Raw genomic sequence first — 13,712 nt, 5'->3', positions numbered from 1 at the left:
CCTCCCTGTCAGCCTGTCGCAAGCTCTACCTTTCTTGTCGAAGTAAGGTGCCCACATTCTATCAAACAGAGCCCTACCTGTGTCTCTTTTCACATTCTGATATTCGCCAAATGATTATTGCCTCGAAGCAGCGTTGACTTGTCAGTCGAGCCACTGCTGTTACATTCATACTCAGCGCGCCCCACGCTGTAGAGCTAGGCCCAGGTTTCCAGCCAAAGCCCTGTCGATGATGTACTTGACGTTTGCCCTTGAAAAACGCCGGTACGTACAGGACATCCAGTACTATGGTACATTGTGCAGAATCTTGCTCTCGCTCCGTGGACGTCTACAAATCTGTGCAACGAATACCCCGATGGTCCTCGACGAGCCTCTTGTTACTCGATTTGTTGGCGCTTGAGTCGAGATCTGGTCTCGTCAAACAATGATTGCGAATTGCGACAGACCTCCGGCAACGCTTCTTCATCTGGCATATGGAGAGCGGCCCCTGACAGGAGATCAGTGTTGGAACTCAATTCAAGTGTCATCGAATTAAAGTTGAAGCTAACTTCCTGTTGCTCCGGTCTCTCTCTCTTCCGAGAGTTTGGCTGCCGCTCAGCTCAGGGGTCCAGAGCGTTTGTTTCGCGGCCGCTTGAAGGAGACCACCGCGGATCAATCCTGGGCACCCTGTCAGTTTTTCTGCCGGTTCTGCTTCTTCAGGAACCGGTCACGGCTCCAAGGCAGCTCGTCCTCGATGACCCATACCCACCGCAAATGGTCCTGCTAATGCTGTACGTAGCGGCTGCCGCGATCACAGATGTGGTACGCACCTCCAAGGAGATGGAACAGAACACCCCAGCCCGCGGTACGTACATAACCAGCGAGGTGGGATCCGTATGGCACTTGCGTCGGTTCCACGGGGAGGAGACGGGTCAGGGGTGCTACGCCAGCTGCACGGGAGCTTGTCTCCACGCCCAGAAATTGCTGGGTGGCTTCCCGGGCTAGTACGGCTGCATCTGGCGACCCGCCTCCATCGTCTGGAGAAGCTCCCCCTGTCAACTCGTCAACAACAGGGTCCAGGGCTCAAAGAGCAACGCAATCAATGTTGGCACTGATGGATCTTTGTTGTGAGGTGACGGAATTGCTTGCTGAGACATATAAACCGCGTCAAGTCCTCTTCCCGCCAAACGCCACGATGACATGTTGCTCATCCCGCCCTACAGAATTTTCAAGCATCTTCCCTGAACAAGAGAGCTAGAACCACTCCCTCCCGTCTCGGTCCGACCCATGCAAACGCTCAAACGAAGCACTCAGCTAGCAGCCATTCTGGGCTCACCTCTGTTCGAAGACAAATATCATCCCTCGTTCCGCCCTTCGCAGTCCAATTCACTCACGCATTGCTTGTCATCCTGACTTCGAAACAGCCTTTGGGCATCTAAGCAGGTCGTCAAGGACAAGCCATACCCTACTTTGAAAGTTCAGAGCCTTCCCAAGATCTATCAACTGGCTCTGTGCTTCCTCAACCTTCTGTCAACAAAGCATTCGGTCCTGCCTCCGTAGCTCTGCATCCAACCCATAAGATACTGTTGGCATTGCAACCTTGTCGGCTGTATCCCATGCAAGTGGTTTGACAGATCAAAGGCATCGGTACACACGTCCTCGCCAGAGAGTCTCGCAGACTGCCGTCCCCAAACCCCACACAACACTCCCGGTTTATCAGAGCCAGTGAGACTTGACGTGCTCCCCGACGGCATCTGTGTCCTACAAGCACTCGTTTAGCGAGCAGACAGATCGCCGCCCCGTTGCATGACAAGTACGAGACATAGCACCAAGCCATCCCCGTGTGTCACCAACGGCGCCGGTCAACCCTTTTTCAATATCCCCAGGTTTCGACGTATTGTGTGTTCCGGCCTCCCCACTGCAACGGTTGCGCCGCATCCTCCCGGGATCATCCAGGCTTGGGGAAACACTCGAATAGACTAAAACGCCCGTGTCTCAACTGGCGCCCTTTCGAGAGCTAGCTCATCAACAAGCTCTCATCTCATCCCATCTCGCCTCGACATAGGCATATGGAGAGGCCATATTAGCCCAGCTCAAAAGAAACAGAAGGCAGCTACCGGGCACGGTAGGCCGAGATATTAGTCTCAATGGAGCATACTTTCATGACCATTCACAGTAAGTCTGCCACCATTTCAAGCCATCATGTCGCCGAAGTCTTGTCACCCTTGCGACAGCCCCCGCTCAATGGGGGTATATCTCCAGTAGGCAGTCTAGACTGACGATCTCATGCTAGACCTCACCCCCGACTGCAACATACTCTTTGCCTCGGATTCCATCACCGATATACTGGGCTGGCGGCCCGAGGAGGTACATGGAAGATCAGTCTTCAGCTACTTCCACCCTGACGAAGTCCCATTTGCGCGATCCATCCACAGCCGGGGCATCCTGCTCGACAAGGCTGCCAGTCTTCACTATGCCAGATTGGTGACGAGGGACGGCCAGTGGGCCAGCTGTGAATGCTGTTTCACAGTTGTCCATGATGTGCTGGTGGCATGCACCAGCATTTACCGTCGAGATCAGAAAAGCGAAAGTAGGTAACTTGGTTAACCTAGAGCCTCACCCGTTATTGGGCTAACATAGCTTGCAGGACGGGCGATCGAGGGAGCTCAGATTCGAAGAATATTCTCGTCATCTCCTAGGGACCCGCGTTACCACATGCTGGAACACCTCTCGCCCAAATTCAAGATGCCGCCTGTGGAGCGCGAACCTCGAGCGGCGCTCATCCTGAATCGATTCACCAGGAATTTGTCAATCATGTTCTCCACCAATGCTGTGGCCTCTGTTCTCGGGCTCACTCCTGATCAAGTCAAGGACAAGAGCTTCTACCGATGTATCCAAGAGAGGTGCCTGCCGGATGCAGTCAAGTGCCTTGAAGGCGCAAAGGCTAACGACTCCATCGCTTATCTGCGTTTCTGGTCGCGTGATCCCAGAGAAGCAGAAGATTTTGAAGATGGAAATGACGAAGCCGACGGCGAAGACCATCCAATGGATGACGAAGACCGGCACAGCAGTACCAGTGACTCCGAGGGCGGCGGTGCCGAGTTGGACAGTCACATGGCTCTTGACGAGGACGATACCACTGTCCGCGGAGGCATCAAACAAGAGGAAGAAGATGAATCTATGGACTCGGTGCCTTCAGCAAGCAGCAGTTCTGTGCACGAGCCGGCTGGAAATGCCGCCTCGAGTTCACGATCTGGAAACCCTCAGCAAGGCCTCAGCAGCCAACGTGCTTCAGCCGGCAATGCTGTTCAGCGTCGACGGCCAGGTCGAAGGCAGCAGAGGCGACGCGGCCCTCAGCAGCCGTTGCCCGCAGTTGAGCTTGAAGCTGTTGTCTCCTGCACCTCAGATGGTCTCGTCGTGGTGCTAAGGAGGGCTCGACCGGCTATCCCGCCCGCCCATCCTCCTCTCGCCCTGCCTTGGGACTTCGAGAATGGCCTCTTCGCTGCACCGTGGGCACCGCAGCCAGTGCGCCCATTCGTTCCGCCTGAGATGCTCTATACCTTCCGCCCACCGCTGATGCCACAGTATATGCCTCTCCAGGACCACGTCAGGGCTGCCGGAGGACCGCCCAATGATCAATTGATGCACTCCATCCGTGAAGTGGGTGTCTTCGCTTGGGGCTTATGCGGGATCAACGGCAACCTCCACGCGTTTTCTCATGGGAACCCCATGGATGAGGCGGTGCCTCCTGATGGGCTGCCGGTATGGGATCCTTCTGCAACTGGCTCCCCATACCAGCCCCCGGAGAACCAAGCTGCTGCCAAGTGGGCGGCGATGGTGGCCCAGCAGAGCCCCTTTGGATCCTCCGTTAGCTCGGGGACGCACCGACAGCGCGAGCTGCAGCAACAGATGCACAGCCCGATGTACTACAGCTTTGCGTCAGCATCGGGGACGCAGTCGAGGTCTTCTGAACCGCATGTACCTTCCTCTGGCCCGTCCGCCGGTCACACGCAAGCTTCCAGTCAGCCTGGGACGCCTCACGACCTGTCTTAACAGCGAGCATTGAGGAATGTGACGATAGCCACGACCTTCACACTATGACGATCACATTACATAGGTTTGCCAAATTGCGAATTCTCAGAATTTTGGAAGAACATCTATCACGAACTTTCAACAGGGTCAAATCTTGACACTCAAGAAAGCCTTTCTCCACGAAGGTAATCAGGTAGGTGGAGCTGGACTGCCTGGGATGAATATTGATGGGAGGCGCACCGGTTTTCTTTCTGATTTTCCTTCTTGACCGCAACATTATCAGGGACATGGCAGATACAGCACTTTGTTGGACTGCTTAGCGCGTGTTATTGGGTATGAGGGTCAAGGCATTTGAACAAGCATACATGATGTCACCTTATTAGAGGTTGACCGGCCGGGAGTATTGAGACTTTAAGCGTTGGTCTCAGGAGCGTTTGCTGGGCATTGATTGTACTTCTGAGATACCCCACGAGTGTATGCTGATTTGAATCTTGATTGATACCTTTATTTGTCTGTAAGCCGTTGTTCTGGAGATTTATGCGCACAGCGGCTTTGATCTGTCTGTTCAATTAGACCACTTCTGTCATAATAATTGTCTTGCCCTCAACAAGCGCGAGGGAAGTCAATTTGATAATTATAAAGAAGAAAGGAGGGAGGGGCTGGGGTCCACCTGCACCAGGTGATATAATTGTGCCATGGCAACAAAGATGTGGTGCACTGGACTATTGTACGATAGTATCTAGTAGTGCATCATTTTGACAGCTTGATCGCAGTACTTGGTTAAGCGATATGATCCAGCTGGCATAAAACCTTGATTGCTTAGGGAATGCACCAAAGTAATGGAAGTCAATTCCTGATAAAGGACTGCATAATAAATGCCACCAAGGGATTCATCTTCATGCTCAAGTTTAGGTGCAACGAGCAAGGTACGTACCTGGCAACTCACGTTCTAATTGGCAGATGTGTCTGATCAGGGGTACCTAGCTATGGGAGCTGGGCTGCGTAACTCCAAGCTTCAGGACAACTAACAGCAGAGCTGTCGCAGCCCTCGTCAACCTCGAACAATTACAGGACCAGCCGACCCGACTTACATATACCATTTCCACCCTCTACTTTTCATAGGCGCAATCCTCGGGCAAGAGCAAGAGTAAACTCTTCGTCAAACAAACCCAACCCTCAGAACGCCTTCCAAAGTGCAGCGCAAACCCCACACAAAATGGCTTCGACAAGCCGGAGAGACAACTACCAACAACCGTCCCTCGAGGACGACGACATGATAGATCCCGATGATGGTGAGCCCCTTCCCCCCTACCCCTCTTCCGAGCCATGAATCTATACCAAGCGCCCCGGCTAACGTCCCGCGCCCGCGGCCACAGCCGACCTCAACGACTTCGACGACCCCCTCCAGCCATCCTCCTCGCGCGCCCCACTGACAGGCAACATCGGGCAGTCATCGTCCTCGTCATCGCAGCAGCCGCTGAACCAGGACTACCTGACGTCGCGCATAGGCGGGGAGGACCGGCGGGCAGAGCAGAGCACGATCGACGAGAGCGTGTGGGACACGCTGCGGCGGGACCTGCTGGCGGTGTGGAGCAAGATGCGCGAGGTGCTGTGGCCGCGGTACCTGCTGGGCGGCACCATGTTCGAGTCGTCCGAGGGCCTGCGCGGCGCCTACGCCAACCTGCGCGGCGCGGGCATCTCGGGCGCCCGCGAGGAGCTGGCCGGCCTGGCCGGCCGCGTCATGGACACCGAGGCCCTGCTGCAGAACAACATGACCCCCGGCCTGCGCGACTGGGACCTCTGGGGGCCCCTCATCTTCTGCCTGCTGCTCAGCATGCTGCTCAGCTTCAACGCCGGCGTCGACCAGCGGGATGAGGTCTTTAGCGGGGTGTTTGCCATGGTGTGGATTGGGGAGGCGGTTGTGACCTTTCAGATCAAGCTGTTGGGTGGGAACATGTGAGTTCTCCTCCTTCCTGTGCTTTCTTGTGGTCTGTGGACGACGATGATTGATGACTGACACTGGTGGTACAGCTCTTTTGCGCAGAGCGTCTGCATCATCGGCTACACGCTCTTCCCGATCGTCATCGCCGCCATGCTGTCTGCGCTGCATCTGCCACAAATTCCCCGGATTCCGGTCTACCTGGTGCTCGTGGCGTGGTCAATGGCGGCTGGTGTCAGCATTCTCGGTGGCAGCGGGGTTGTGAAGAACCGCGTCGGGCTTGCAGTATACCCTCTATTCGTCTTCTACCTGGGTCTCGGCTGCTTGTGCTTCATCAGCTAGATGGGGGACTTATGAATACTAGTAGGAGGGCCAAGACAGTCTGACAGGGTCCTTAGAGAAAAGTGATGGCGGGTCATACCGGGGGTTCACGGTCCATTGCATTGAAGCTGGCGCAGGCAGGATGAACGGATTTCTTTTCTGGTCGTTGAGTTAGGATTGTATTTCTAGATATCCAGGTATTATGACAAGAGCTACTGAAAGCAGATCTCAGAGGCCATCTTTGGACCTCAACTGGATTTGTTATTTTCCTTGCTCACAGGAATGTCATCGGTCACAGGCCCAGTAAGTGGAATGTTTTCTCTTTTGAGCGGAGGCTATTGTCTCCCTCCGATCTATTCTGGTTCTATTTTCCATCAAACATAAATGTACATATCAATAGATGATATTCTATGCCTCCCCCAAACGCCGGCCATTGTTTTTATGTGCCCTTCCCCCAGTCTAGATGCCAAGCCGTCGTCCCGTATTCATACAACAACTGATCAATGCTCTCATGACTGTCTTGTCAGGTGCTCTGGGTATCTAATCCTCTCGACACGAAATCTTCGCCAGACAACCAAAATCTGTAATCATGCGATCAAACTGCTGTTTCTTGCTCGGCGGGCATCCAGACGTCGAGTTTTCGCAGGATCATTTGGTACAAGAACAACATACACCCACTCTGGATGCTGGTCCACACGACACGCGGGCCGACGCCCCTGAACCACCCACCGACGCCCTCGTGCTTGTATATCATCCTCAGACCAACAAACACGGACGAAGTGTCTAGCGGTGCGACTCCAGGCCGGGGCCTATGCGTTGATGGGGATGAAGTGGAAATCAGCCGTCTTGATGCCTCTTTTATCCTCGTTCCGTCTGTTGCGCGCGAGATATGCGGATCCACCGTGGCACCCTGTCTTGCGCTCGCAGCCTTCGCAGCCTGCGCCGGGTTGACCTGGGTCTGCAGGCGCGTCTTGACCACATCGAGCGGGCAGGTCATGGCGCCCGCGAGACCGCCTGCTGAGGCGCCGGTCAGGAACTCCAGCGGCGTGCCGATCTCCCTGCTCCCCTTCCACTGCTGTGCCCAGTCCTTGAACTGCTCCCAGAACATAAACTGTAGCGCCGAGAAGGGTAAGTCTCGATACAGCGTCGCCTGGTACCCGTAGAAGAGCGCAGAGAAGCCCTCAGTGCGCACGATTGTCCTTGCCGCGTCGAGCGTGCCGCGATAGTTGTACCCTGAGTTGAAATGGGGGTTCTGGTACCGTCCCTGGAGCTGTAGTCGGGTCTTGAGAACTTCGGATGGCACGTAGACAACAGAGGCGCCGAGGTCTCCAAGAAATCCTGTGTCAGAGTGTCAGACGAGCTGTCCCGGGTTTTGCTAGAATTGGGCCAGCGAGTTGTCCGTACCAGCTGTAAGATATGCAATGTGTGGCTGCACGCCATAGTCAAGCATGTTGCGCTTTGAAAACTCGTAGGTGCCAAAGAACATTACTGTACCGGGGAAAGACCCCAGAAGCGCCGGAAACCAGCCGCCATACAGTCCTCTTCTTATTCCTTCTTGCCGGAAAATGGTGTAGTAGGAGGAGCCGAGGGAGGTGTATTTGGGAGGCACGTGTGGGTCGCCCTGCTGCCGCGTTTTGACTGTGTCAAGAGAGTGCATGAGCATGTCACCAGTGGTTCCTCCGAGGCCACCGGCGATCATGGACTGGGAAAGAGGGCAGATTTATCAGCATCTTCCCAATGGCCACCGATGGCAGTGACGGTTCAGTTCATACATGTAGGTAGGGCTGACGACCCTCATATTCGTCGATTTCGTCGGCCATTATGCCACAGCGGCATACGATGTGCTTCGGAAACTGACTTTCGAGGGCTGGGCTATCGCCGCATGTTTGTTGAGCACCAGCGGCAGGGGAGCTTTGCGCCGTGAGGGTGTCTGTGCCGGCACTGGCTGGAAAACGCCCAATCGAGGATTTGTGATAAGGGATGGGAGGTTGAGAGGCCGCAGTTGAGGCGGGAAGCCCGGAAGAGGGTTGTCGCGTGCTGTGTTGGCGGGCTTGTGCAGAGGAACGAACGGGACTCGATGAGATCAGTCAAAATTTACAGCTTGGTGACGGCCGGCACGCCCAATATTTCGGAGCCGACCTTGCTACTGTCGACTTGGCCTGTGCACCACAGCACTTAAAGGGAGTAGCTAGGCCCCCTGCATCTATCTTTCAGCATTGCTCTCTCTGCTCTTTGCAAGCATGTTTTTGTCCCTCTATATGGCCACTGGGTAAGTAGCCTACTGATTTACAAAAACAAAAGCACTTCTCGGCCATACTGGAATGCCATCTAGCGAAACCGATATCCAGGGGCGGTATACGGCCTCTCGGCGCCGAACCCCACAGGTCTCCGAATACTGTAGCATCGGGTCAGCCGGTCATAACGGATTGGTCTTGTTCAGCTTCCACGCAGGACGTCTTCTCACTGCACTGCATTGTTGCGCACCACAATTTCACGTTTTACGATGCCGCGGCACGTTGGCCGCAGAGTACTCGAAATAGCGGGTCGAGGGAGTCGATCTGAAGCCATCCTCACTCTCTAAAATTGAGCCCTACTAATCTCAACCCCGCGTGGCAGCAAGACGATCAGTAAGCTTGTGCTCCCACCACTTCACCCTCTGGGCCTTGCGAAATGGCCATAGAATATGAGTGACCTGTCCTTCGATCAGCCGTATCGAAATCGGGCCGTATGTGTTACTGTCCAATGTCTTGGTCCCGTCTCCTTCCACCCAGATGTGATTCGGCGGCACGCGGATATATGAGGTTGGGAAGGGTGCCTTTGTGTGAATCATGTCGCCGGGGAGGCCAATAATGCGCTTGACTGTCAGCGTCTCAGGCTTCATCGGATTACTGTGTCGGAATTGGCGTCAGTCACCCAGACATCACATCTCGTAATTGGGGCGTAGAGGTGTTCGTCCAGGCATGTGGATGGGACTCACTGGAAGGTCACGATCATGCCCCTTTGCAGATTCTGCTGGGCATAGAGCTTCCAGGTCAGGCAAACGTAGCCGAACTTCGTCTCGTTGTAGTTCTCGTTCAGGTAGGGGTACATAGACGGTCCTCGGACCCTAGTTGTCCCCACGACATGGCTTTCGACAAAGTAGCAAACTGGATACCAGGCCGCGCAGATGAAGAGGTACCGGGCCGTGTCGCGCGTGAAGGGGCCGACTTTTGCTCTTAGCCACGGCCATGCCGCACCGAAGGCCATGGGAAGATGCGCAGGCTAAAAAGCTGACATTGGTAGTAGGGAGATAATAGATCACAGTGTGGTAATGTGATCTATGTTGCGGAAATGTGAATTGTTTCTAATGGTCCAAGAAATCTGGGTGAGTCTCGGGCAAGGCTCTGTTCTACGGCCTGCTGCAGTAGGGCACCGCCGTCATGCTGCGCCAAGCACCGACGGCCAGCAGCCAGCAGCTCCCCTGCGGCCGGCAAAATATTTGAATCTAGCCGTCACCGACGACCTAGTGGGTCCATTCTTCGCGTCAGTCCACTTCTTTTAAACATCCAAACAACCGACGACCTTTCACGGACAAATGCGGCTCGAGGCTGCTCTACTCGGCCCTCTTCGTCCACATCGAATCCGTCCGAATGTCTGTGTTGGCATGCTGACTGCTCCTTCAACCGCAGCGCTGTCCAGTCGACAACCGAGACGAAATGTCGATCGATAGGCCATGTCCTCCTCGCTGCTTCGTGTGCCAAAGAAGGCAGCCCTGACAGCTCTGCGCGGGCTGATCGCCGGCACCTCCTGCACACTTCTCCTCGTCACCGAAGACCGCCGCCGTCGCATCAACCAAGCCCGCAGCGCCATAGAAAATGCTGAGAAACTCTGCGTGGTGAAGCAGTATCACGCGACAAGGTCTGCTCTCCATCAAGAGCACGGTCGCCTTTCCGCCCTGGATAGTCTTGAAGAGGAGCTCTCGTCCGTTGCGTTTAGGGAATCAAAATGGAGCGACTACAAGAGCTGGACGAGCTCACTTAGCGACGATCCGGGAGATGAATGGGAGGAACCCGCTCCAACAACCTCTCAAGGCGAACAGACAAGTCGTCCGCGCCGCTCGCCTCGTTCCTACCCTGGCCCCGATGTAAATATTTTCAGTCAGATCACGAAATCGACGGCATCAGCGCAGCCAATTCCCGCCCACTCACAAGTCAACACCCAGACCGGTCCTCTTCCCAACCTCGGCGTTGATGAGAATGTCAGGCGAATGAGGGAAGCGGTCGTCTTAGGCGATGCCCAAAGCCTCGAGGCTGCCGTTGGTATTCTGAAGAAGACCGTTCAGAGGAGCGGTCTCACAAATCTCGACAAGACAATGCTAGTCGAGGCAGCTGCACCACTTTGCCAGAAATGCCAAGAAGCAGGCATGTTGGACCACTCTGAGGAAATCCTTTACTGTACTGTTCAACTTGGGCCCATGTCCGGGGCTCAGTACTATGCCTTCAATCCACAGCTCCTCGTCGAATCGGCTACTACTGCGGCCACAGAAGCAACAATCACCAAGAGTGAGACCCTCGAGACTAAGGACGAGGACCGCTCTGCCGCAAAGCAGAAGCTCAGTCGGGCCCTGACTCTGTTCATGCCACGCTTCAAAGACAAAACTTCGATCAGCCCACGCTCACACGACTGGCAGCAAAATGCCGAAAAGTTGATGCAACTGGCATTCGATCTCGACATGGGCGATCGGGCTGCAGATGTCTTCTGGCGTATCCAGTTCTACGGCGGGGATGCGGATGCTTTGGTGACCCGGCGTTTCATGGCGTGTCTTTCCGAGAAGAAAGATTTCAATCGCGTCGTCAATACCTTCAGTTTGACACGTCACAAACTTTCCCAGGCCTCTAGCGAGACGTGGTATAGCATTGGCAATCTTGTGACAGACGCAGTGGAAGCTGCCGCCAAGCAGAAACCAGCGAAGGTGCTCCTACATCTACTGCAGAATTGCCCCACGGATCGCCATGTCCGCACGACATGGGCCACTCAACTCTTGTACTGTCACTGGAAACGAGGACGGGATTTTGAAGCGACAACAGCCTTATTTGACGAATTTGGAAATATGCACAGCGGCAGACTGGGCCTCAGTTTGGTCCGTTTTCCAGATGGCGTGCTTCGCGTCATGCTTCAAATCGCCGTGGAGGCAGAACAATGGCAAGCCGTGGATGACATCCTTGCCCGATTGCAACAGATCAAGCCGTCGTCATGTAAGGATGCTCGCATTCTAGGACTACTTGCGTTGGCAAAGGCCAAGGTTGGCGACTGGAACGGGGTATTGGCCGACTTCAAGAAAATGGAGGTGAAAGACCGCATCGACGACGTCTTCGTTCCTGTCCTCAAAGAATTCATCAAAACACATACGATCAGTGAGACTGAGGAGTTCATGAAAGCCTACATTACCGACTTGAAGGTACCAGTCTGCCGGTACATGGTCAATGTGGTCGCCAACCAGTACGGCGCCATCCGCAACGTTGAGCTCTTTGTTAATTGGCTTGACTACTGCAGCCTGGCCGGGTTTGAAGTCGACGCAGCCTTCAGTAATGCCATCCTCGTCAATTGCAAGCGCAGATGGGACTTCAGCTTTGAGGAGCTGAGGATTATCTATCGCAAATTGAAGCTTCTCAGCCGCAACTTTGTCGACACTTTGACAGAAAACACTATGGTCGTTGCGGCGATGAGGGCGAGGCATCACACCAGGTCGGCATTTCGCAGGAACATCACGCTTCTGGGCATCAAAAGCCGAGGCGTATCTTCCGTGACAATATCCTCTAGTTCGCAAGATGTACGGATTGAGATGAGGGAAGCCATGGCTCTACGCCAGTATAGGACTGTCTGTGGAATTTACAAGACAGGACTGGCCCGAGGAATTGCGCTCGATGGCGGTCATGTGCAATTGGCTGTGAAGGCAGCGCTCAAAATTGACCGAGGGAACCCACAGACGGCTTACGATATAATCACTGCGGCAAAAGCACGAGGGGTCGATGTCAGCACGGCGATCGGGCCGGTGTTCTTCTCTCTACTGCGACAAGTCTCTCGAGGGGAACGATCAAACAAGAACGACTTCTTGCGTCAGGTCCAGAGCCTGATTAGCCGATTTGAGTCGAGCGGACTCAGTCTCCCACCCGCAGCCTTCACGCGCGCCGCGCATGTCTGCTTGGGGGCGCGCCACTTTCAGGGCGCAGTGTCGCTTGCCATGTCGGGTCTAGAACGCAAGGGCGTGTCATATCCCTGGGATGGCCCGACCTTCTCCCTCTTCCTGTTGGCCTTTACGCACATGGCTGATCTCAAGGGAATGAAGTGGGCCATCGCGGGGGCATGGCAGGAGCCCTTCTTCCATAAAAAGACCGTACTCAGGGCGCTGAAAGACTCGCGCGGCTTATTGGCCAAGTCTATACAGACGAACGACGTGCGGAAGGCCGTTGACGTGCTAGACAAAGCACTGGACATGGTTTTGCGAGTGCGGTATGCGCTGGCCAAAGAGCGCAAGGACCTAGAGAAAGACACTATGGAGATCATGAGGCAGGCGGCCCTAGAAGCCGAGCAACGGGCTCGCAGTGACCACGACCCAGAAGGAGGTGATAGTGGGGGCGTAGATCCCGAATTCGCCAGAAGGCGGGATGAGCTCCTGCGGGAGTTCGACGAACAGCAACGGCAAGAGGAGGAGGCCGAAAGGATGCAGCTCGCCGCGAGGCGGGCCGAGATGAGAGAAAGAGCTCTGGCCGTCGAGATGTTCGAGTCGGAGCAGACCGAAGAGGCGGATGAGATGGAGAAGACGATGATGGAGCGCAAGTACGAGATTGGCGGGGGATTCTAAGGGAGTGTATATGCACTTTGGATCACCTCGAATCTCTTGTATTCTACACATATACATGCAATACTGCCATACCCGATTCCACGACTATACACATAGAGAGTGCTCAAGCACGAAAGTCCGAATGTTCAGTTCTGAATTCCACGCGTCGTTGCCGGGCTCAAACAACGTTGACTAACTAGCCTAGTCTGTCTGCTTAGACCAGGAAGTTAAGAGCGGAACTAATCCAACACAGTTGAAGGGTCCAAGTGACCTTGGGGAACGAAAAGACGCGACTCAAGGTCTAGCGTCTGTCGGCTGCTCTCAGCCTTGCATCGTATGGTTTTCACGATCCTTTCGGCCAGTAGGACGAGTTACAATTACCCAGCCTGCGCGCCCCTCGTCCAGACTGGAAGACTCCCACTGCCATGAGCCCACACGCCTCGACTTGCCCAACAAAAACGGACGACATGTGAAATTTGGCGGTCAAGTGCCACCCACTGTCATTGGCCAATCACAGACGGCGATGGCCGCATGGCATGACTTCTTGGGCCAATCGAGCAGAATTTACAGCGCCTCCACAGGGGTCCAGGGTGCCGAATCTGGTCGTTTGCTGCAGGGGCGGGC

At 54.8% G+C, this 13,712-nt stretch overlaps 4 protein-coding genes across 4 annotated transcripts; 3 read left to right on the top strand and 1 right to left on the bottom strand.

Annotated features, from left to right (window-relative positions):
* Positions 1-2,123: 2,123 nt before the first annotated feature.
* Positions 2,124-4,029, top strand: J7T55_014431 (uncharacterized protein; the record flags this gene model as incomplete). Its single annotated transcript, XM_053142427.1, has 3 exons — positions 2,124-2,151; positions 2,270-2,566; positions 2,624-4,029. The coding sequence occupies 3 exons, from the start codon at positions 2,124-2,126 to the stop codon at positions 4,027-4,029; spliced, it is 1,731 nt and encodes a 576-aa protein (XP_052994620.1).
* A 1,195-nt stretch (positions 4,030-5,224) lies between these two features.
* Positions 5,225-6,289, top strand: J7T55_014430 (yip1 domain-containing protein; the record flags this gene model as incomplete). The annotated part of the gene is made up of 3 exons (XM_053142426.1): positions 5,225-5,300; positions 5,385-5,964; positions 6,040-6,289. 3 exons carry the CDS (start codon positions 5,225-5,227, stop codon positions 6,287-6,289), a joined length of 906 nt encoding a protein of 301 aa, XP_052994619.1.
* Positions 6,290-6,863: 574 nt separating this feature from the next.
* Positions 6,864-9,514, bottom strand: J7T55_014429 (solute carrier family 25 member 38; the record flags this gene model as incomplete). The annotated part of the gene is made up of 6 exons (XM_053142425.1): positions 6,864-7,606; positions 7,673-7,970; positions 8,041-8,213; positions 8,586-8,663; positions 8,873-9,156; positions 9,246-9,514. The coding sequence occupies 6 exons, from the start codon at positions 9,512-9,514 to the stop codon at positions 6,864-6,866; spliced, it is 1,845 nt and encodes a 614-aa protein (XP_052994618.1).
* A 466-nt stretch (positions 9,515-9,980) lies between these two features.
* On the top strand, positions 9,981-13,109 carry J7T55_014428 (uncharacterized protein; the record flags this gene model as incomplete). The annotated part of the gene is made up of 1 exon (XM_053142424.1): positions 9,981-13,109. The coding sequence occupies one exon, from the start codon at positions 9,981-9,983 to the stop codon at positions 13,107-13,109; it is 3,129 nt and encodes a 1,042-aa protein (XP_052994617.1).
* Between the last annotated feature and the right edge of the window lie 603 nt (positions 13,110-13,712).

Source organism: Diaporthe amygdali (assembly GCF_026229845.1).
Source record: "Diaporthe amygdali strain CAA958 chromosome Unknown NODE_11_length_1138210_cov_64_948100, whole genome shotgun sequence".
Lineage (NCBI taxonomy): Eukaryota > Fungi > Ascomycota > Sordariomycetes > Diaporthales > Diaporthaceae > Diaporthe > Diaporthe amygdali.
Note: the sequence above shows the minus strand (reverse complement) of the source record. Positions and strands in the feature narration are given on the sequence as shown.